General features: G+C 41.7%; 1 protein-coding gene across 5 annotated transcripts in view; it reads left to right on the top strand.

Annotated features, from left to right (window-relative positions):
• plecb (plectin b) overlaps positions 1-25,566 on the top strand; it is a 242,075-nt gene that overhangs the window by 53,818 nt on the left and 162,691 nt on the right. The window contains exon 1 of one of the 5 annotated variants that reach the window (XM_059021370.1): positions 2,934-3,152. The exons of the other annotated variants lie outside the window; for them this stretch is intronic. Within the exon in view, the coding sequence (XP_058877353.1) occupies positions 3,062-3,152 (91 nt within the window). The 5' untranslated portion in view covers positions 2,934-3,061. Of the gene's footprint in view, positions 1-2,933; positions 3,153-25,566 lie in introns of those variants that run through there. 5 annotated transcript variants of the gene reach the window in all.

Below are 25,566 nucleotides of genomic sequence, written 5' to 3'. Positions count from 1 at the left end.
AAAAGAGTGAGCCACCAGATTGGAAACAGGATTTCCAGATGCCACTAAGCCCTGTAACTACATTTTAATAGAATGCACCTGGCTGCCTGCTTCTAGTGAGAGTTCCCTTTTAAAGTAGCCTGTGTGCTGAGTAGCCCAGATGAACCGTTCAGCCAGCAGCAATCACAGAGAGGGGTGTTGCTGAGGGTTCATTAGATCATGCTGACAATAGACAGCAGGATTTCAAAAGGGAGCACGGTTAGATGCACCTACACTCCAACTGAAAGATTTATGCATAAAAAGCAATTCACAAAAATGATCTGAGGACCTGATTTTAAAGGGTTATGAAATATTGTAATATAAATTGCACAACTAGACGTGAACGACTCAAAGTTACCTCTGTACAGCTTCTGCAAGGTTTTGACCTAAAACCTAGTGTAACAAATAGTTTCAAGGAGAGACAAACCTGTTTGTGCTTTGCATTGTGACACAGTAAAAGGGTTAAACTAATGTTGTACCTGTTTGTACTTTGCATTGTGACACAGTAAAAGGGTTCAACTAATGTACTGCAGTGTGTTAACGCATTCATTTTACTACCCTGACACTATTACTGTCCTCATACAACTCTAGTTTCCCATGTGAACGCCATATTTCTGTGGGCTGTTTTCCTACGTAAAAGACTGAGTCAGCCATGTTGTTGTTTAATTTGTGTTTCAGGTTGAGGTGGATTTTTATTTAGATTATGTTTGATGTGTGAGATGAAGGGACCCTGTTTGAAGAAAGTGAAAGGTTTCCCATTTATAAGACTTAGATACGGTACTGTAGGCAGAGGAGGTTTTAGGGGCCAGTAACCAGGGTGATTGCCAGGGTCCCCACTAGGCTAAGTTAGGTCATAGCTACAGAGTACTGAAAAATATAAAGGTAACGCAAAAATGTATAACAGTACCGCATATGTCACCTTAAAGTGGCCAAGCCTAGTTCATGGCACTGTTTAATTTTGTGACAATTGTTAATATAAAATGGTATCATTACTGTTTAACAGGTATGTAACAATAATTAGGCCTGCTGATCTTTCAGGTGGCATTCTGAATATAAGTGATTTATTTACTTCTTATATAAAAGTCATTTTTCAAGAGAAGCAACAGTGGAAGTCATTTATTATTATTTATTTTATTATTAGTTTATTTAGCAGATGCCTTTATCCAAGGCGACTTACAGAGACTAGGGTGTGTGAACTCTGCATCAGCTGCAGAGTCACTTACAACTACGTCTCACCCGAAAGACGGAGCACAAGGAGGTTCAGTGACTTGCTCAGGGTCACACAATGAGTCAGTGACTGAGGTGGGATTTGAACCGGGGACCTCCAGGTTACAAGCCCTTTTCTTTAACCACTGGACCACACAGCCTGGACCACAGTAATGTGATTCAATCTAGTTGCCTGTAGAAACGATTAAAGGTAAATGGAAGCAATAGCTTTAGGGAGTTTTGGGCGAGTGCAGACTTTTCTATTCCATCAAAAGAGCAAAAAAATATATAAAAGTAAAAAATGAAACACTACGGAATTCAGACTAACAAAATGATTTTCAAAATAAATAAATACGTGAAATCAGTTGTTATAAATAAAAGAGTTTAAAAACTGGTAGAAAGAACATAAGGGAGTGTGTAATTATTTAAACGACTACATTCCAGTCAGGGCTCAAACACTTAAGACAAAGGAACTGTTCATAAAATAACTGTCATCTGTTTGTGTGCATGTATGAGTTAAGAATAGGAAACCTTTTTAAAGAAAAAAAAATCCTTGGACAGTTATCTCTGTCTTTTTATTAATCATTTACATACATTGGACTAGATTCTCTAAGCATGCTATGCAAAGGAAAAACAACATGAACAGAACGATGCCGTGGCAAGCAGGTTTCAAGCGGCGAGGAAGCTAACACTTCCTTTGGGAAACAAACTTAAGGTCAAAGCTATGGAAGAATGTGCAGCATGGAAGAGTATGGCCTACTATGGACACCAGTGACGTGTTATTTATACCCCAATCAGTAAAAGGATCAGCTGAAGGGAGGAAACCTTAAAAATATATATTGTGCGTATACTCGACTGTGTTTCCCTACTGTTCTGTTTCGGTTTATTTAATGAATTTATTTTTTAAATGGCTTTCCTTGAGTCAGGTACAGGAGAACCATTTTTTTGTTGCTTGTGGGCAGGTTACAATGTGACCCGTGGAATGTTAAAATCTGTCCGATAATTTGTATTTGATGGCATCGAACCTTTTATTTTGGAAACAGTTTGAGGCTCTCTGATAGAAGCGTGCCTCGGCCTGCCTTGCCTCTGCAATCATGTTGTGGTCATGTGACGTTCTGGTTCCTAGCTGATAAACACCTGACAGTCTACTCCCCTGTGTTCTGTTCATTTCTAGTTTATTTTCATTGTGGTTATAGTAGAAGAAATAATAACTCTTTTGTGGCAGTAAATTTAAATTATAGGGATGGAAATTGCACAGCAGTTTCACCCATGCCACAGCATCTAGGTAACAAGCTCAGGTGTGTCTTAATAAACTGCTAATAAAACCAGGAATGGATGAAACTGCAATGTAATGGGAGCATTATTTCCATCCTTGAATTATAGGTGTTTTAAAATAGTATTCATTTAAAATGTCATATATATACAGAGGGTTTTTTTTTTTATAGTTCTGTATGATTAGCTGTATGTTTTTCCTTTTACAAAACGAACTAGTGCAAACTTTGCACTGGAGTGACTCCTTAGTGACTCTGATAAATACTGTTATGGTAGTGCCTGAGGATATCCCCTTGCCTGTCTATTTAGTACATGCCTGCCTGCTGCCTGCCTGCCTGCCTGCCTCTGAGTGAGTGAGTGAGCCCTGTGTTTGTGTGTCTTTAAGAGGCGGGGTCGACATGTATTGGCATTTCTCAGTCGAGAAGCTGGAATGAAACCCAGTGCCTGAGTGTGATCGTTATGAGGAGCGAGAGAGAGAAGCAGACTACTTTTAAAACAGGACAGAGAGAGGTGCAGAATTAAACATTGACTTAAGAAAACAAGAAAGCCAGCGACAGACGCCCACATGGCTCTGTATGACCCGTCCAGCCTGCCACCCAACGCAGAGGAGAAGGACTTCATCCAGGCTTATGAAAATGTCAGGGAGAAATATAAAGGTAAACTTTACCAAGTACTTTAACTGCTGCTGCTTGAGAGGAAATGCGCTGATAATGTCAAGCAAACATGTGTGCGGAATATATGGTAACATGAGTTCAGTGAGTGTGCGAGATCTGCTTCAATTCAAAGCTGAGACACATGAAATATGGTCTTTTGGTCTTATAGTACAACACATGTTCAGTGTAAATACCAGACAGTGTAAATACCACACACTTATAAATCTATTGCAGAACTAATACAGCACAAATTGCCAACCATATTGGAAGTGCTAAGTTTTGATTTGACAACTAACTGCTATACAACAGTACAAGTTGTTGGACACAGTTCTAAACATTTAGGGTTAGGGTTATGGTTATAGGCAGGGTGTGGTTATACTAAGAAACTACAGTGGTGTAGACAATACAGAATGTATCTACTTTACATCTATATGTATATCAATATACAGTAGGGAACTAATGTTTACACATGATTGATACTGAATAAGCAGATGCAGGGACTAGGCAAACGTTTTAAAGAGAGCTAGTTAAATATCTGGTAGCCTAATACCCTAAAGCATGAACTACAGTAATGGCTGGGCTGCCTACACGGTAAAGCACCTGGACTATCTCCCTTGCTGTACCATGGCACTCAGTCAAACGGCAGGTGACACGGTATATATTTGAGTTATCTTAAACGATTATTGAATGTTAACACATATTTTTTTTATCCTTACTGTATGTTAATGCAGTGCTGGGTCTGGGAGTTTGTTCAATAGCTACATATTACAAGGACATAGCACAGGTCTTGTAGCCGTTTTCGATTGAGTTAATCCCTAGGCTGTCTCATAAATCTTTGTATGCAGTTTGAGCTGAGAAATAATTTGTATTTTAGATATTTCTATCCGAAAGGCTACCAGTTGGTAAAAATGAGTATCCGGCCTGGACATCTGGCACAGTAGCTGGCTACTGGAAATCAATACATTGGAGGGGAGCATGGAGCAACTCGTTCTAATAAAGTGACGTGACTTGTGGAACACTTTGTAACCTTTGCCAACTTTTTCCCATGGTGGTTGCCCCCTGAAGTTCAAGAACCAGGTTGTGTGGGGGGGGGGGGGGGGCTTCTAAAAATAACCCTTAAACAGCGGATTCTGTGTGTGCTGTGAGAAATCCAGTCCCTTTGTATGCACTGATTTCTCACCACTGCACCGTATTGGAGAGGTAGTGTAGAGTATTGGGAGCTGAAGTATACATGACACATTCATTGTCTCTGTTAGCCTGTGTATGTCGTGCCCTTAACCAGAGCTGTAGTCCTTATAAAGACATGCAGAGAGAGGCAGTCATGTTATGAGTAAGCTTTATTTTTTTATCCTTGTCTCTGCATTGTGTTTAACTATTCTATTTCAGGTGCTTGGCGCAGTGGCACGAATCACAAACACATTGCCTTTTCCTCATGCTGGCTAATAAAGCAACTCTCTGTCCTTCAGCTGACTTTAAATTTTAAAAACAAAAAAAACACTAATGAATGATAACTACTTTTTTAAAAGACAAACCAACACAATGAGAATTACAGTTTCACTTTTACACTAGCATTCAAAGAGACCTACTCTGTAATGCTGTAAAACCAGATATAAAAAGGGAGTACTGGGGGTGGAGCATACCTGTCCCTAATTGCTTAGAAGACTGTGACCCTAAAAAACAATTGGCCATTCCAAATTGAGAGAAAATAATAAAAAAATAATTGGCAATGACTAAATAAAAAATAAAATAAAAAAAATACTGTACTATGACTTTTGTGATAATCGATTTGTATTTTCCTTGATTACAAGATGTTAAATAAAAGATCTAAATTATGTTCATTCATTTTTTTTTTAAACCTTGTCTCAGTCCTGAAATTCTATGTGATACAGCACTTTTGGCCATAGCTGTAGACACTGTGAGCGCAGGCTGCTGGGTTCTGTGCTTGTGACAGTGATCCTCTTCATGGGAAGGAGAGCACCCAGCCCCAGGGCTGCTGTCTGTATTAAGACTGGACTGTATAGTCTGGATTAACAGGTGATGCTGACAGAAGAAGCTGAGCAGTTTAAGAGACTGTTACGTGCAGTGTTTGACAAGCTGTATAGAGACCTGTACCGTCTGAAGTATGAAGCCATAGGCGATTAAGCAATGAGAGGGGACTGACACAATGTAGAGGGCCTTATCTTGACTTGAAGCACAAGCACCATCCAAAAGGAATCCAGGCCTTTAATTTAATGCTCACTTTCTTTGTTAACTGTCAATAAAAAACCCAGTAACGTGTTAGCAAATGCCTTTTACTGTTTGCTAATGGTTAGTTAAAGGAATACTTTGTACTGTCTCCATTTTTTTTTTAAAGCATCACAAATAATGATATCAAATGGGTAATAAATTAAATATTATACAAATTTGATTTAAAATATACCTTTAAGAATGTGATTACTTCATCATTTCCAGTTGTGAGTTGATCATATCAGTAACATGGGCTACCCTTTGTTATAAGACATTTCAAAGGCAACAGTACTTTTCAGTTGTTATCTTGCAAGTGTTTGCATAACATTAAACACTCAATGGTAATATATCTAGAACAACTAAATACATGCAGACAAAAACACATGAATCAAGGCTTCTAAAAACATGTTTTGAGTTTTATTCAATAATTAGTAACTCTTCTTTGGTTTAATTTGTTAATAGTTTGAAATAGGGTATACAGGGTTCAAGGTTTGTTTTGACCAATACCTGATTATATTTATCACGTTGGGTTTTGCTTCAGTTCAAGGATTACACCTCATATCTTTTTAGTAAGAATGGTGTTGGTGCTTGTACAGTATGAGGCCCACAGGTTAACCTTATCCAGTCTGGAAACACTAACAGTTGGATTAAGTGGTGTAAACTTGGTAATGTTAAAAAGCTTAGTAGCTCTGACCGTTTATGCTCTTGCTGCAGTCACGTCACACACTTCCATCCTTCACTGGCATTTAATTCCATGCAACACAAATTGCCTTTCAACATAGTGACACTTAAAGGCATACAGCCTGGTGTCTGAGGACCTCACTGCAGCAGGGACCAGCCCAGCCCAGCTGTTCATCACCGGAAGTGACAGGACAGCAAAGCGGGGGCCGGTCGCAGTTAACTGAGCAGAACTGCAGTCCGATTTTAATGTTGCTCAAGTAGGGAGGAACTAGAAATGCTGAGCTACTGTAACAAGCAGTGTTGTGCCTTTACAGAATCTGTCCTGTCCCCTGTCGTGAGATGAGATGAGGCTATAAGCTCTGAAAACCATGAATGCAGACGAGCCCGGCTCTTTTGCATTGTAGTTAAGAGATGCTGGCTTGCGGTACGCGGGGTCGCCAGTTCACACCCAGCCTGCGCCCTGTTTATTATTGAAAATTAGCATTTGTCTATAAGGATGAATCCCAACCTACTGTACCTCTTCCGATGCAGCTCAACTGCTTTGTTAATTATGAATGCATTTTATAAATACCAAATTTTGTTCAATTCAACAAATGACCTTGTTTTCAGGGTTTCTAAAATGGTGTCCCCATAGAACATACAGTAATAATACTATAATAATATGGATAATTCAAGTGGACTAACCCAGAATCCCTCTATCCAGGCCTCCTTCAGCACTACTGATGGATTGGTCTTCTAAACCTTCTGTGGAATATAGGAACCTGGTGGCCTGCAGTGTACTGACTGGCTACACTAATAAAATGGGTAGTGTTCTGTATTTCGAGATGGACCAGTTGAGAACATCAGCATAGCTAAACTGTTTTACTGTATCTAGTGGGTATGAAATCCCCTCCTGAATCTTTCAAATCATTCTTCTTGGTTTGCTTACTGTATAGAAAGGGACGGGGGGTATTATGGAGGCAGATATTCTGAACAGATTTTATTTACTTGTATGTTGACTAATCTAGGTGGCTGTAAGAACTATGTATGATTCCCTAGCATCTCAGTGTAATAATGACAGTATTGTGGATTGCCTGCAAACCTGATCTTTTCGTTCTCCATAGCTGTGGATACTAGCACAGCCTAAAGTTCTTCACAAGTGGCACTCCAACGTGGCCCAGCTGTGACCTGACGTGAAGTCAGTTTTGAAAGATCCAGTTCCGATCATTGTAATGAGTCATCCAGTCCAACAAGCTCATTATTTATTTGTCTTAAATAAGCCTGCAGGATGACATTCTGACATGCAGTGTTGTGCAGTTTGGTGTGGTGATTACAGCAAAGCTGACTAAAGCTGATCCCTGATTCATTGTGTGACCATGGGAGAGCTGCTTAATCTCCTAGTTACTCATGGCAACACATGAGTAACTAGGAGATTAAGCAATGACGTTCATTCATAACTAAGTTATGAGGAACATAAAGACACATTGTCAGTCTACCCTAACTTAGTTTCTTTCAGTATTACTGAAAATATAACATTGCATATCATCTTATCTTGGTACTCTATGCAAGCCAGTTACAAAGTCATTAGACTACTTTTCAATGCTGCTTTAGGCACCAAAGGATGGGCAACAAGATTGTAAAATACAAAGTGGCTTACTGACTTTATAACCACTAAAAAGACTGGACTGTAAAACTGCCTGCTAACCCTGTGCATATTTTTCTCTCTTGTCTTTGCAGGTAAGTTCAAGTCCCTTGCATGCCCTGCTGCAATGTATGGCTGTAGATATCACAGGAACTTACCTGGTAGTGTGTGCGGATGAACAAGGAGTTTGGCGGCAAGGCAAGTAATCTTGAAACAGTTTCTGCTTGCTCCAGTGAGGGCAGCAGACAGGCAGTGTGTATTGAGATGTGCCAGGATAGCGTAGGTGAGTGATGAGTGACAGACGCTGTATGGAGAGGGCAGGGAGGCGGGACTCCTGGAAGATACTTGAGGAGTTTCTCAGATTTAAATATAGAATCACTGATGACAGGCCTTGGGAGATGCTTCAGCTTCGTTAGTTTCTTTTGCACCACATTGCAATGCCTTTTTTTCATGCTAGTCTATTTTAACAGTGATGCACTTTACAGTTGTAATTGAATCCAAGATGGCAGCTTGTTATCTGTCATAGCAGTATTATTTTGTCACTTCGATGAGACTTTTGTTTTGTGTTTCGTTCTTGTGCACGCTTGGATTGCCTGAGCAGAGGATTGCTTTAAATATACAGATAGTGTTTGGAGGCAGCAGACCTGGGGGGAAAACCAGACACACAGGCTTAGGGTGGGTGCAAACTCGGTACCCAGTGATTCAAACCCAGTGATTATATCAGTAAAAAATATCACATAGGTGCTTTAAACTTGTCACCAAGATGTGATATCCACAGCACATTGCTCTTTAGGTGTGTTTCCTTGTTTTCTCTGCAGGGTCTCTGAACCATATCTACAGGGTGCAGATACTGTACAGCAAATGGCAAAGGGACTGGTCTGATTAATTTATGAGAGGAACATTTTTCACTCTGGTGGCAAAAATGTAGAACAGGAGGATGGAAGACCTCAGTTAACCCCACAGGCTGCCGAAAGCAAGGGCGATGCTTGCATCTAATAATGTCAGAACACCAAAAAAATAACCAGAGAGTTAGAGCTTCTGTAAAGTCAATAGACTATTTTAAAATTTGACAGATAAACACCAGCCAGGGAGATGTGTCTGAAACATTGGAAGATTTACTTTGTGTGTGTCTTTTCCACTGGCATTTCACAAGGGCTGGCAACAAGCTCCCTTCCAACAAGTCTAAGCAGCCTTGGACGTCACAAATTGATAATTTATTTGCTAAGAAAATAAGCATCATTAACTGTGAGACGGTGTATTTATACTCATCAGCTGTTTCTGTAATGAAATTGTTTCTGGGGAGCTGTGACCCAGGTGGCTTGTGGGTGATGTCAGACCAGGAAATACACGGACACTGTACTATAGGGATGAAGCGCTGGTTTAATAATAAACAAAACAAAAGGTTTGAACAAAACAAAATACGATACATAAAACAAAACAATATGGTGGCCAGAATAAGCCAACAAGACAAAACCAAGCAAGTAATGTGCTGGTGTAAAACCAGCACGAGTAGCAATTGTTTTTTATATTATAATTTCAGTCATGACTCACGTCTCTCGTTCCACCTCTAACACACTAACCCCGTTCATCAAAAGCTGCAGGTTTTTATATTGATGTGGCTGTCCTCAAACTGGCAATCAATTAGCCAGTGTGAAGACAGCCACATTCTACACGAATATTTCTGGCAGGGAAGGTTTTTAACTCCTTCCCTGCCAAACAAACCATTAATAAATAATACCTAATTTTTAACACAAAATACATTTAAATAATAAGAATAATACTAAAATAACACAGAGTACACACAGGGGCAGGGGTACCCCGTCACAGGAGCTCTCCTGTTTTAATTGTGTAAAAACGGGTGGCTGTTTAAAGTAGGCTTAGAGAGATGTAGCACATTACTGTATGTGTTCATCCAACCGTATGGACAGTATTTTTTTTAGCCATCTTGAAAAAAAAAGAAAACTCGTGTTATCGTGTATATCTCGTCCAGGGAAGGTGATGCATGTAACTGTCTGGAGTGTGGCACTGTAAAATGCATGATATGTACTTGTCTGGTTAAAGATTGATATCAGAGCAGACTTAATCATGCAGTCATTAAGGATTTCCTGTGTATTACTTACTAAAGAATCTTATCATTTATATATGATGGGTGTTTTACAGTTTGAAAATGTCTAAAGCTTTTTTTTCTTCCCAAGGGTTTTTATTTGTTTATTTATTTTTGTAACATGCTTTGAATGCTCTGGCGTGTGAGGAATGGAGTGTCATAACTCTGTTTCTGTTGGTGTGATAGCTTCCTTGTTCCCTGAGGTCTAACTTAAAAAAAATTAAAATGTGTCTGATTCAGGAGAACTTGTTTTGAAGACTTGGGTAGGGCAGGGGAGGCTGAAGGAAGTTAAAAAACCTGAACAAGGTCAACGCAAGAGATTTTAACACAAGATTTTAACTCAAGGTCACTTTGTTCTGTTCTCTAACAATAAGGACTCTGCTGTTACCACTTTAAATTGCTGTTGGTCAATAACACATGCACTGATTCCACAACCCGGAATTAAAAGGATTCTGTACTATATCTTTAAGGCTGCCATCTCCTGTTAATAGTCCTGCAGCATGGCTGCCTGTTGACATTCTTACCCTAGCAGAGCACAGTATTTACAACAGTGGTGGCTGGGAGGCTACGGAGGCCTGTAATTTTGTAAAAGTCAAAGAAAGCTTACCTTACGTCATGCTTTCCAAGGACTACTGTATTGCTATTGGCTAATGTAGCCTCAAAATGGGTGGGATCCTGTGTGTATTCCACCTGCAATCACTCTCTGTCTGTCAGGTTTTACTGTATTTGTATTGGCTACACGATGCAAGTTTGCGGATAGCCTCCACCACTCATAATTAGACTTAATCTTGACGTGTCTGTTGACAGGCAGGTTTTGGGTCACGTGTGGCTGCTCCCTTAAGTTTCGATTTCAATACAGTACGTTGTAGATTTTTTAAGTTCATACGCCATTTTCCTCGCTTTCAATTGAGGAAAAAAGGACCAAAACAAAATTCCCTTTTTAATTGCTCATGGTACGAAAAAACGAAATGGTTGAGTACACTGTGTAACAATTTTTTTTTTTTTTGTTCCTGGGTAGTAAGTGTTATTTCCTAATTGCTTATGCCTCAAAAGTATAGAAAATGGCTATTATTCCCCACAAACTTTGCTTTTGTGACCAGGACATTGATATTTTGAAATTTACCTATTTTCCAGAACATTCCAGATAGATTCAGTGCTGAGTAAACTTGGAGTAACTTCTAGAACTTTCTAGAACTTTCCAGTAATATAAATAGTAGTATAAATACAGGGGCCTTAAGCCCACCAGTTCAGTTTAGTTCCAGCTGCCTAAGTGGATACATATCTGCATTTTTCTGAGATGGCATCAATGTGACCAGTCTGTTTGAGGCAATCAGAATCGCCTGTAACCAGAATGAGTGGCGCCTCTTCATTGACAGCTCATCCAGGAGCCTCAAACCCGTGCTGCTCCATAATGGTAACAAGTACCCGTCTCTTCCCCTGGCTCACTCGGTGCACCTCAAAGAGGATTACAACAGCATCAAGACCTTGCTGGACACCTTGAAGTATGATGAGTATGGCTGGGAGGTCATAGGAGACTTCAAAATGGTGGCATTCCTGATGGGTCTCCAAGGCGGTTTTACCAAGTTTCCCTGCTATCTTTGCCTTTGGGACAGCAGGGACACCAAGGCACACTACCACAGGCGGGACTGGCCACAGCGGACCGAGTTCTCTGTGGGGAGGAACAACGTCAAGTGGGAGCCACTGGTGGACCCCCGGAAGGTGCTGATGCCACCACTGCACATCAAATTGGGCCTTATGAAACAATTTGTCAGAGCTCTAGATAAGGAGTCGGCAGCCTTCAAGTACCTTCAAGACTTCTTCCCTAAGCTGTCTGAGGCAAAGGTCAAAGCCGGTGTCTTCGTCGGACCACAGATAAAGAAGATCCTGGAGTGCAATGAATTCCCCAAGAAGCTCACTAGTAAGGAGAAAGCGGCTTGGAACAGCTTTGTCGCAGTGGTTCGGGGCTTCCTGGGCAATCACAAGGCCGAAAACTATGTGGAGCTGGTTGAGACTCTGGTGAAGAACTACGGCACAATGGGCTGTAGGATGTCCCTCAAAGTCCATATCCTTGATGCTCATCTTGATAAATTCAAGGGGAACATGAGAGCGTACTCGGAGGAGCAAGGCGAGCGCTTCCACCAGGATATACTGGACTTTGAACGCCGCTACCAAGGACAGTATAACGAGAACATGATGGGAGACTACATTTGGGGGCTGATTCATGAAAGTGATTTACAGTATAATCGTAAATCTCGAAAAACTACTCACTTCTAAATCTTCTGTAGTCATTTTTGTATTACCTTAGTATAAATACATGTTAATTTGGATTCATATGTTGTTTTTTTCTGACTTTATGTGAACGAAAAGACACAAATAGGTAAATTTCAAAATATCACTGTCCTGGTCATAAAAGCAAAGTTTGTGGGGAATAATAGCCATTTTCTATACTTTTGAGGCATAAGCAATTAGGAAATAACACTTACTACCCAGGAACAAAAATTGTGTTACATAGTGTAATTAAAGGCACAGTTCCTTTCAATTTTAACGAATTTTAATGCAGCTAAGCTTTTAGCCACTGCTACAATAATTTAATTCTGTGTCTGCAGTTCATCATGAATGAATTATTTTAAAGTGTTACCATTTATTAAATATAGCATTGACAAGGCGGTTCACCCTTCTTTGCATAAAGAAAGTATTTCGTTCCCCTCCACTAACAAGGGGGCAGCAGTAGTTTTAGTAGCTTTTTGAATTACGATTGGCAGGCCACTCATGATCTCTGCATCGTCTCTTTGGTTCACAGCCGCAGCCAGCCTCCCGCTAATTTTCAGAGCTGCGCTGGGCTGTGCGGGATCTGCACAGATTTCAGCGGGTGGAACTTAGTGACGTCACGCAGCAGCCTTCGAAGAACGCGCATCTGTGCAGAACTGTGCAGATCTGTGGAAATCTGCGCTATAAGAACACAACCACTGTTTCTGATTTTTATTTTAGAAGTATAAATGCTCTGGTTATTCTGCCTTTCATTGCAACTGTGGTACCGTTCAGTGAGCGAAAATTGTAAAGGGTACTTTAGCTGAAACCCCCTGACACAAGGGGTACAGTTTCAAAAAAAGGTTGGAAACCTCTGATTTATAGAACTGTCAGCAATGTGGTAGGTAAACACTTATAAAAGTTTCCCACAGTAAAAGCACAGCAAATTGTAATAAAGCCCAATGAAAGCATGGCAAAGCATAGGTAAGCATTGCAAAGCACAGAGAGGTATGGTGAAGCATATTAAAAAGCATGGTAAATGCGTAGTATAACCATGGTAAAAGCATGGTAAAGGTGTGGAAATACCATGGTAAAGCTGGATTAGGGTAACTAGGCAGGCCATTACACCATACTTTGTACACGATGATCTGACTCCATTCTTAACTGTGCAAATGGTTCGAGTCAGTGGCCCCAGTGGAAAGGAGTTGCACCATCTCATTTTCTCTGTTGGGCTGTCCTGTGGAAGAGATTTCAAAACATATTCATTATGTACAGTAAAAGCTGCATGATGTCATAATGTAAATGTCCCCAATGGCTAGAGCATTGGCTTATAAATAACATGAACAGAATATTGTAATATAATGATCACAGGTTCCTGTATCCTCTCCAAAAATGTAATTTCCTCCTGTCTGCCTGAGAAAATGAATCTATTTTTTAAAGTTTTATAAAAGCCTTCTCAAATAAATACCCAAATGCCAGTGTTTTGAGCTGGGGCTATAAGGATAGAGCAGAGGAAGAAGAAACGATCTGCTAGTGGGACAGTAGCGAGCAGAGAGAGCCCAGACTTAGGATAGAGAAGCAGGCTGCTAGCCCGGACTTAAGGGGCAGGCTGGTGCGGCCCGGGCTTGGAAATTAAGATAGAAATAGATCCCCAACTGTGGAGCCGTCCTGCTCGGAGGAGAGGGCTCAGTCTTGAAGGCTGCCAGCTCCAAGGATCTGAAAACACATAAAAGAGCTCTGACTCGGCGGAGGCGCCTCTCAGGCGAGGAAATCGGTCCTGGTGCAGTTTAAAAAATATATATTATGCATAAATAAATATATAAATGTCAAAATAAATAAATAAATAGACAGTTTATTTATTTATTTATGTATTCATTAATGTATTTGTTTATTTGTTTATTCTTCATTTTGGCATAGCAGCTACATTATCCCTTTCATCCTCTAAAATCGCAGTAATCTCTAGCAGCACATTGGGCTCCATCGCCAAAGTAATCAGAGTCACCACATCAGAGCCTTTTTTAGACGGAGCCTGTTTGATAACTCCATTAGGACTCCATTGAAACAGCTGAACCACTATAGATGGAAAATACTCAATCCAACCACATCACAGGGGTATGTTAATTAGGTACCCACTTCATTTGCATAACATTCCTCACACTGTCGGAATTGGGGTTTTCCGACTGTTCACATCCTTCTTGGCCATTTTTGATTTTTGCTCGGAACACGAAAAACAGTTGGAAACAATCCCAACACAAAAGCCCTCCTCGACGGTTGGAAAAGCTTTGATATTCCGGGCCACTGTTTAGATACTACAGAGTTCATGTCAGAGAATTCATGTATATTACAAATGAATCGGTCCATTGGTCTATCAAAAGTGGATTTTCTTTCAACTCTTGTACCTTTCTATCTTAAGCACTTGCTGTTATAGTTCTGTACACAGGGCAGCTGTAGTGTCTGTTGTTTCTATTGCTTGTGGTTGTACAGTCCAGTAATGCAGTTCCACACATAACAGTTCAAAGGTGTGTCTTTTAACAAGGTAGCTGGTCCTGCCTAATTACTCTGACAGTGCAGTTCTAACACACATCACTGTTAATGTGGTTTCTTATATGCCCCCTGATTCTACATGGGGTGGTAGAGGCTAGCAAATCTACTAATGTGCTGTAACATAATCTAGCACATTTCTTCAGACTAGACTCACAGTCCTGTTAGCAAATAGGGTCCTCTCTACCCAGTCTTTCAAATAGCAAGCAGTCACAGTGAGGACATGTCTTAAAAGCAGCTGACGCACATTTCCTATGACATGAATATACTGGTTTTCATTGCAGGTTACATTCTGCTATTATTATCTCTCTCTCTCAATCTCTATCTATCTCTCTATCTGTCTGTGTGTCTCTCTCTCCCTCTCTCCCTCTCTCTCCCTCTCTCTACCTCCCTCTCTCTCCCTCTCTCTCTCTCTCTCCCTCTCTCCCTCTCTCTCTCTCAATCTCTACCTATATATCTCTCTCCCCCCTCTCTGTCTCTCTCTCTCTCTCTCTCTCTCTCTCTCTCTCTCTCTCTCTCTCTCTCTCTCTCTCCATATCCGTTGGTCAGGTATGTGCAAAATGCACTATTATTATGGCTGTATTTCTATAAAGACATTGATAAAGACAAATTGTTACTGTACATACCTGTAGAGATAAAGGTCTACACTGCACATAACTGCAGTTCAAGGACAAAGCCTTGGAGTCAGGTTCAGAGACATGCTGTGTGCTGAGCCAAAACCAGGCTTCATTTTAGAGCAGATAGAAAAAAACACAATATCAGCTACTGCAGAGTTCATTACAGCATGCAGGGCGAGGTGCTGGCAAACTGAGGCATGTTAAGACTTCAAAAAGCTGATTCATTTTATAAAGAAAACAATCTATTTCAAATGGTTTCCTTTTATATGGGGTATCAGAGAGTTTCATTTTAAGAGGACTGAGATTATTAGGTTGTAGTGATTACAAGCTTCACTATCTTTTATTTGTTTTAAATAGAAAGTTCCATTCTGTACTAAAATGAGTAATATCCTGGCACTGTCCAATACATAAATCGTGTTCATTGGTTTTGATGACTCTGGGACAATGGAAATTATTCCTGCCTGACTGTGACAGAGATCGAATGATTCTTGGTGTTAGATCTCCTTCCCGACCTGTGAGGGCGCTGTGTAAAAGGAACAGAGTACCCTGGACTAAGTGGCATGACAGTTTATTCCCAGGGTTAGGTGGAAGTCAGCCATCTATAGGAGGCTTTGTGGTCCAGTGGTTAAAGAAAAGGGCTTGTAACCAGGCAGTCCCCGGTTCAAATCCCACCTCAGCCACTGACTCATTGTGCGACCCTGAGCAAGTCACTTAACCTCCTTGTGTTCCGTCTTTCGGGTGAGACGTAATTGTAAGTGACTCTGCAGCTGATGCATAGTTCACACACCCGAGTCTCTGTAAGTCGCCTTGGATAAAGGCGTCTGCTAAATAAACAAATAATAGAAAGGGGGCGGAGCTACGGTGCACAAACTCAATGACCCGGACGGGAAACGGCATGGCATCCGCGGATTGGAGGAGCGGATGCGCTCGTTAACCAAGGGGTCATGAGTGAGGGTATAAAAAGAGGACGTAGTAAAGTGATCTGTTCTTTTGTAAATGGTTAGAGAAAACCTAAAAGGAGAAAGGTGAAAAACGTGAGTTTTGTGTTTGTTTCATACTGTCTTTCTAAAAACTGTTTGTCTGTTGTTTAGACTACTAACACGATCTGGAGCTGTAGCCAAAGGCCAGCACCAAACCGGACACCAGCACTTCCCTTGTTTCACGGAGAACAGTCTTTGCACCACGAGCACTAATTCACTCACTAAAGAACCTGTGTATGTGTTTTGTGTTACGTGTGGCTGTATAAAGAACGGGACTATTGGTTACGGGTCAAACACAGGGATTATAAATAAAGTGATACACATTATTGTTTACTGTTTGTTTTGCTGTCAGGCTTTGGAAAATACAATCAATAAACACCCTTGCACCTGGATATCGTTGTCTGTCTGTGTTTCTGCTGCACTGCTGTATTGCCTTCACCTGTACACACTTACCCACTATGCCACACTGAGACACAATTTATTTTTTATGGATCCCCAACCTGAATTTATGTACCACATTTAATATAAGTGGCTTACTTTATACGCTGGGATGATGGGAGAAGAAGGCTGAGTGAATGATTTCAGTGCAGAAATGCACAGCAAATCAGTTCTGGAAGTGCTCTATAGATGACAGCACTAAATAAATGATCACACTTAATGTTCATAGAAGTAGCACTTACTATGGGAGATGCAGTAACACAAAATTAAAGAAGCATTTTACTGATAAAAAAACCAAAAAAAAAACCAACTAATCTGCATGGAACAACTAGGGTTAGCCAGCATTAAAGCATTTACCAGTATGCTAATGGGAGAGATAAGGGTGGTTAATATTGTTTATGGCTTTGAATAAATAAAGATTGATAAAGAAATAAACCCTGAAGATATGTAATATGAATTTGCGGAGCTTGTGAATGTTTCAGGAGAAGAGTAGGAAGGATGTGTTTACAAGCTGCCTGTGAAGGTGATGTCATAGTGAAGGTGACGTCATAGTGAGAGTATGCAGGGCAGGGCAGTGTGAGATCTATCCCTGGTGTGTAACATTTCTTTCACTGGTACACCATCAGGTTACTGTGAAGCACAAGCTGCTTTTAATTTTGAACAGTCCTTCTGATCAAAGCTTGAAAAAAGGTTGTAGGTCTAAGTGGATCTCAAAGACTGAAGTATAAAAGCCTGACTGCAGAAAAAAAGTCTCACAGGGATAGCATAAAAATGTGAAACATTCCATCGTATACAGGAAGCAATTGTCATTCCTCAGGAACACCTCCATTCCCAAAACCTCCGCACATTCCAACGGGAAATATGCTTATCTGCAGGTTCTTGTTTCATGCCAGATGAGAAACAACTTTTACACACGTTTATTTTCATAACACGGAGCTTGTAGCAAAACAAAAACAACACTGAATTCGGTTATGAAATTAAATTATTTTCCACAGCCAGGATTTCAAATAACCCGTGCCAGCTTCATCCAGCCTTGAGCCTAAAAAGTCCCCCCCCCCCCCCCCATCATGAACTTACTGACAACAGCTGTGAAGCATGCAGAGCAATCTGTCGGAGTGTTAGCCGGTATGCCTGTATAAGTCAAAAGCTGGGAATGCCACAGCAGGTCGGGCCCAGCTGTTTCAGGTTTATTGAGAGCGTGACCACCCTCCTTACGCAAGGGCTGGCTCCCTGCCACCAACAGAGACTGCCCTGTGGGTCTCAAGGGGAAGTCAACCTGCTATCAGCTGTGGTCAGAAACACTTTGCATTCTGGAGCATTAATGGTGGATCTGAGCAGCTCACTGGCACACTGCTCAGCACAGGGGCCTCTGGTAAAGGAGATCATTGGTCCAGCACTGCTCAGCACAGGGGCCTCCGGTAAAGGAGATCATTGGTCCAGCACTGCTCAGCACAGGAGCCTCCGGTAAAGGAGGTCATTGGTCCAGCACTGCTCAGCACAGGAGCCTCTGGTAAAGGAGGTCATTGGTCTGGCACTGCTCAGCACAGGGGCCTCTGGTAAAGGAGGTCATTGGTTTGGCACTGCTCAGCACAGGGGCCTCTGGTAAAGGAGATCATTGGTCCAGCACTGCTCAGCACAGGAGCCTCCGATAAAGGATATCATTGGTCTGGCACTGCTCAGCACAGGGGCCTCTGGTAAAGGAGGTCATTGGTCTGGCACTGCTCAGCACAGGGGCCTCTGGTAAAGGAGGTCATTGGTCTGGCACTGCTCAGCACAGGGGCCTCTGGTAAAGGAGGTCATTGGTCTGGCACTGCTCAGCACAGGGGCCTCTGGTAAAGGAGGTCATTGGTCTGGCACTGCTCAGCACAGGGGCCTCTGGTAAAGGAGGTCATTGGTCTGGCACTGCTCAGCACAGGGGTCACCGGTAAAGGAGATCATTGGTCTGGCAGTGCTCAGCACAGGGGCCTCTGGTAAAGGAGATCATTGGTCTGGATCTCAACCAAATGATTTCTCTGCTTACAGGTCTGCAGTAAATATATATGTTCTGGTTTATTTCAAGATATATAAAGTAGTCTAGTTTGTGTGGTTGTTTTCAAGGTTAATTCACTGCAGCCAAGTGGGCATGTTCCCAAAACATAGTTCCACTAGTTCAGACTTGCACAGCATTTTAATCTGTATTTAAATCTGTCTGAGATTGGTGTAATGTACAAGAGCTCCCTCAGCATGTATTACAGGTTCAGCAGCGAACAGAGAGAAATGAAAAAGAGGCAAAGGCCTTGCAGAGCGATCTCCTGAACATGGCCCATTTGTTGCTAAGTTGCATGTTGTGTGGTATGTGCAACTCTTTCACTGGCCAATAGATTGTGTAACACTAAATTACAAAAGAGAAATGGCAGTGGCTGAATGTATTTCACTTTAATGCTGTGCCTCAGGCAGCAGAGTAATCCGTCACATAGCCACCCATCACATATCCACACTAACCGTTTATCTGTCATGATCAATCTCTTCAGCAACGTTAGTTTATTATTGAACAGAGAAGACTAGTTCAGAGATTGTAGATCCTACCAAAGTTTCCATGCACCGTGTTGTATGTGCTCCGTGTGTTGCCATTGCTGGTAGTGTCACGTGAGCTGTTCAATGTGTTGATATGTAAATAAATCCTGTTCGCCTGCGGGGTATATTAACTTCAACCTTCATCTCGATCTCCTGCCTGTCACTCAGCAGCAAATGCATGCACCCACACGGCTTCCCTGTCACAAGCATTAATACCCTGTATCTTTCTAAACAAGGGATTTAGGGGAGTGCCCTAATAAAAGCTGAATTTCAAAACAATAATTGTGTGAATATAGTAATTATTACAGCTGTGTATAATGGTATATAAAACAGGATTCATTTATCCACCTTTTTACTCTGGTCCCATCGCAGTCGGATACGTGACGGATTACTGTATTTGTAACATCTCTCGCTACACTGAAATGTGAGGTCATTCATCTTAATGATTTTCTCCTCATGTAATATATATAGAGAATAATGTAAAAGGGAAGTGTGTGAATGTAGTGCCCACCCGAGGGATGGGATGCTACATAAACCCCAGACACAACTAATAAAATAAAACAAATGTACATTCCATGTAAATAGTTAGAATAATCTTGTTTTAGGGTCTGCATGTTTTGGCTACTGTAGATGGTGTCACTGTGAACAGGTTTCATTAATAGGTCAATGACAGAGCCATCGGAAATTCTCACAGTTTCTTTGTGTTCTGCTGCTTCACTGCAATAATATCTGACAATGACCCAATTAATGGGATTGTCCAGTGTGCAGCATCCAAGAACGAGCAGGCAGGCAGAGACAAGGACAGCACCAGAGGGAGGGTACGAGCGGGCAGGCAGAGGCAAGGACAGCACCAGAGGGAGGGTACGAGCAGGCAGAGGCAAGGACAGCACCAGAGGGAGGGTACGAGCAGGCAGAGGCAAGGACAGCACCAGAGGGAGGGTACGAGCAGGCAGAGGCAAGGACAGCACCAGAGGGAGGGTACGAGCAGGCAGAGGCAAGGACAGCACCAGAGGGAGGGTACGAGCAGGCAGAGGCAAGGACAGCACCAGAGGGAGGGTACGAGCAGGCAGAGGCAAGGACAGCACCAGAGGGAGGGTATGAGCAGGCAGAGGCAAGGACAGCACCAGAGGGAGGGTACGAGCAGGCAGAGGCAAGGACAGCACCAGAGGGAGGGTACGAGCAGGCAGAGGCAAGGACAGCACCAGAGGGAGGGTATGAGCAGGCAGAGGCAAGGACAGCACCAGAGGGAGGGTACGAGCAGGCAGAGGCAAGGACAGCACCAGAGGGAGGGTACGAGCAGGCAGAGGCAAGGACAGGGTCTCACACTCACATGTGCAGAGTTTATCACTGGTCTATTCTGACTCCATATGAGAGATATGATAAGTTAAGTAAATACAGTTTCCAGATGATTTTGAAAGTTGCTGGGGAACAAAAAAAAAAAAAGTATAAGATTGTAGGGTCTCAGCACAGCCGCTAGTGGGCTATTGTCTGAATGAGCACAATATGCAGGAGGCCAAACAGACTGATGTCTGAAAACAACAAAACAAGACATGAAGTACATTTTGGGTACCAGTACCAGGCTTATAACATTAATTCTGTGTTTCTTTCTTATGTCCTATTTTCAGCATTTTATATATCATTCTATTTTTTTTTTATTTGCACAGTATTATGGTTAAGAGGGATACATCACTAAACCTCATCTTACAATTTGTGCCAGAATTTTAAAAACACCCTGATACTACATAAGGCAAATGTCAGTAAAACTATGCACTCTGCATAGTTTAGGAGGCAGTGTGGTCCAGTGGTTAAAGTTCAGGGCTTGTAACCAGAAAGTCACCGGCTTAAATCCCACCTCTGCCACTGACGGTGACCGGTTCAAATCCCACCTCTGCCACTGACTGACTCACTGTGTGACACTGAACAAGTCACTTAACCTCCTTGTGCTCCGTCCTGCGGATGAGATGTTAAATCAATGACCTATTGTTTATTTAGCAAACTTATTTGTTTATTTAGCAAACGCCTTTATCCAAGGCGACTTGCAGAGACTAGGGTGTGTGAACTATGCATCAGCTGCAGAGTCACTTACAACTACGTCTCATCCGAAAGACGGAGCACAAGGAGGTTGAGTGACTTGCTCAGGGTCACACAGTGAGTCAGTCGCTGAGGTAAGATTTGAACCGGGGACCTCCGGGTTACCAGCCCTTTTCGTTAACCACTGGACCACACAGCCTCCTATTGTAATTGACTCTGCATATAATGCCCAGTTCACAGCCTACCTCTGTAAAGCGCTTTTTTATGTCATGAAATCTTTGTCAATATAAACGGTCATCGTTCCTTAAGTGGTTGACAATCAATAGTTGACCAAAATCGAAAGCTTCTCTTCCTGTCCTTTGCTATCTGAAGCTGAAAAGCGGATGCATTTCACCCTAACCAAGCTGGTCTCTAGTGTTCGGGAGAGTAAATACTAATATATGGTTACCTTAATGTCACAAATTATTATCTCACTTTGCTTTTTATTATTTGTTTATTTAGCAGACGCCTTTATCCAAGGCGACTTACAGAGACTAGGGTGTGTGAGCTATGCATCAGCTGCAGAGTCACTTACAACTACGTCTCACCCGAAAGACGGAGCACAAGGAGGTTAAGTGACTTGCTCAGGGTCACACAATGAGTCAGTGGCTGAGGTGGGATTTGAACCGGGGACCTCCTGGTTACAAGCCCCTTTCTTTAACCACTGGACCACACAGCCTCCTTTACTAAAACTGGAATGGGTGAATTGAAATGGTCAGACTTGAAGGGTCGTCAGTGGTTGACAGGGCTGCACAGCACTTTATTAGTTCAGTTATTCAACGTACCTTCTTGAAATTACATTGTTTTTCTTCCTAGATTATCAGTAAAGGTGATGTATTAGTATTTAAGTGTTATAGATACTGTGAGTGAACTGCAGTAACCCTTACAAGGCCCTGAATGGATTAGCACCTAGTTATTTGCAGGAGTTACTGACCCCGTATCTTCCAAACCGCACTCTGAGATCACAGGATGTGGGGCTGCTGGTTATTCTTAGGGTAAACAAAAGCAACACAGGAGGTAGGGCTTTTTCTTGTAGAGCTCCTAAATTATGGAATGCTCTGCCTTCATTGGTCAGGGAAGCTGGGACCGTTACAGTTTTCAAGTCAAGACTAAAAATGCACTTTTATAAAATGGCTTTCTTACCTTAGTGGGTTTTAATGTAACTTTAGAATTGCTGCTTTTGTATTATGTGTATACTGTTATTTAAATGGTCTGACTGTGGCAGTTGTATGTGTGACATGCTACACAAATGTATTGTGGTTTGTTCTTTTTTTCTGCTATGTACTGTACAGTGCTTTGTGATACTTTTGTATAAAAAGCGCTATATAAATGCAATAAATAAATAAAAGAAAGAAAGAAAGAAATGAGTAGGGGCTGATGTGATTTGCTTTCAACTTTAGCAGCTTACTTCATGCACAGGCATGTGTGTGGGCAGAGTGGAGCAGGACTCCAGTGCTATCTCAAGCTGTACCTCCCCCATGCATACCCTAAAAGAGCAGAGTGCACTTCGAGTTACTCTGCGCCGGGCTGGCTCTGACCCCTGGATCAAAAAGCAGGAACAGCTGCAGTTCCTTCAGTATCATAGGATCCTATTCCTTTAGATTGTCATTAGCTTGCGCACTGTATCTAGCCAAACAGATGCTAAACGTGTGGTCTACAGCACGTTAAATCCCTTACTCCTTAACAGTTAAAGCTATGATTTTGTTTTTCATTGAGTATTCCCATTTGGAATCTCAGAGCCTGCAAATCAATGCAACTGTGACAAAGGGGGACATGCCTATTAAAACTTGCAAAGTGGTTGATTGCCCAGTTTAGACCCTGTGCCGTACATGCCACCCTTATTCAAAATAAGCCAGCCTTTTCAGTTTGTTACCCACAATATTCCACTTAATCTTCAGCTTCAGAAAAGGTGGGTTATAAAACGGTATGAAGATAAAAGAGCAGTTACTGATCCCAGGGCTAAAAGGTATATGTCAAGAAGGGCACCAAATCTATTTATCCTCGAATACAGAATGATTGAGGGAGACCTAATTGAGACTTTCTGTACACAGAATGGTGACTGTATGTAATTGGTTACCATCCAGTCTGCAGTGTTTCAGATGAGTTGGCATTGGAATAATGTATGGGGTCAGTCAGCTAGAAACTGGACAAGTGCTGATTGCCTCCTCTTGTTTGTAACTTGTTTTATATTTCTAAGTGTAGTGGAGCACCTCTTCCTTTATTCCTCTCCATTGACCTCCCCTTTAGCTGGTTCATTATGAAATCTAGCTGTATTGTTGAAGGTAGAGCTAGCTGAAAATGACAACACACTGTTAAGAAGACACTGCACATTTTGAATGGTCAGTAAAGTGAAAAATGCCACCGGCAGCTTTCCTGTAAGCTGGTATGTTTTATAGCAGCTCTATGGTGCACTGATCTAACGGGGATGGAATGTTTGTGCAAATCACAGGGTGCTGCTGGATCCTGCTGTCCTCTGAGCCAGGGCTGAAAACACACAGCAACTGGGCATGAAGAGCACAGCATGGCATGGCACGGCACTGTCTACCAAACCCAGGCTGAGCAATGAGGAGAGCACTGCACTGCATCTAACAACAGTGACAACCTGAACCCTGTAACTGCTTATGGAGAAGTGGGATACACACAATCCAAACTGTTTATGATTTGCTTTGGCAAGCTGTGAATATATCGTATGCACATTAAAGCAACTTGTGCACAGCTGCTGTTTCTGAGTACCATAGGACGTTACTGATTGCATCCGATGGTTAGAGTGATGGAGTGAAAACAATTATTACTTTTGTTCATTTGTTGCACAATCCATGCAATATCCATGTTCTGCTTTAATCGAGCGTGTTTGCACGGTTATTTCATTGAGACTCTTGTCCAATGCATGTATAGCATGGGTTTTATTAATATATCAGTGCTGGTTGGGTTACCATGGAAAAACATACAGTACTACAATGTAGCAAAGAATCGTGTGCAGCAAATACACACATACTGTAGCTTTAAAGCATTCTGGTTGGTCTGGGTAGTTCAGGTCTTCCATTCCTGGCACACATTTGTAATACAGTAGATATGGATAGGGAGTTTCTAGTACTACTTGCTTGCATGGTTCATGGATCCATCACATTCTGTTCTACTCTTCTATTAACCGATTATATGAGCTGTGTGCGATGCCCTAAAGACTCACTTTAGAAAGATCAATGGCAGCCCCTTTTTCTTCCTTACTGTTTCCTTTGACAAATCGTTTTTTTCTGTTACACATGCTGTCATATGTTGATACACTGCTGGAAAAGGAGCTCATTTTGGATCCCATTGGCTCTCAAGAACAACACAAATTATTATATTGACCCCTCAGTACTGTGTCACGCTTACTAATTGCATTTATGGGACTTAGTTTGTTTTTGGTCATTTGCTGGTTATGGCCCATGGGGAAAATCCCAAAACACCAAGGTGGTTGCAACCTTGAAAAAGGTTTGGAATCACTGTGTGTCAGTAATCAGTACCCCAGCTTTCAAATCCCAGGAGGTCCTTCCATGTGCTATCATTTTCTGACTAGCGTGGCAATATTCCTTTGCAATCTATATTATGACATCTTAGAACTGGAATCAAGTGACATAGGGTGTAACTGCAGTAGGACACGTGGGTTACACATATCCAGCGCAATTGCTTCCCTCTTTCTAATGAGCTCTGTTGTGTTTCTACTCTGAGAAATGAGTCACCGACCCGCTCTGGTCAGAGTGTCTGTGGGCTGACGAGGCACTTTCTCCCCTGAGCCTTCCTGGCACGCGGTCCTGGCTAGACAGGCTCACTAAGTGCATTACTACTATACCACTGTGGTTACAACGAGTGTGGTACCCTCAGTTTGTACTAAAGTCTTAAAATTGAATTAGAAGTTGCTTCAGTGTAACATGTTTGTTTTTTATTAAGATCCTTTTCTTGTTCTTGGTTCTACTTTGTATCTTGCTATGCTCTTATTATGAAAGTTGTACCTATATATATATATATAGATAGATATTTTTTTTATTTAGCCTTTGACATATAATTATTTTTATTTTTTAATTGTTAAGTTGCATGGGCAGCCTTGTGCTGCTGTGCGGTAGTATACCACCAGGCTCATCTTAATGAAAGGATTGGAGTGGTTTTCACTGGGAGTTTATTAAGAATGCAGATTAAATGGCAGGCATGGTTCCCACTTCGATCTGGAGCGCAGATGACAAGGGGCAGATGAATTATTCATTGGGGAAGCTCTTTGTTTTTGTTTCCCAGCTGATTTTGTCCCCTTCCTTTCAGTGTCCAGTCTTTTGAAAAGTATGTGACTAATTAGGGCTTCCTGCTGCTT

The sequence above is a fragment of the Acipenser ruthenus genome, chromosome 4, assembly GCF_902713425.1.
Source record: "Acipenser ruthenus chromosome 4, fAciRut3.2 maternal haplotype, whole genome shotgun sequence".
Lineage (NCBI taxonomy): Eukaryota > Metazoa > Chordata > Actinopteri > Acipenseriformes > Acipenseridae > Acipenser > Acipenser ruthenus.
Note: the sequence above shows the minus strand (reverse complement) of the source record. Positions and strands in the feature narration are given on the sequence as shown.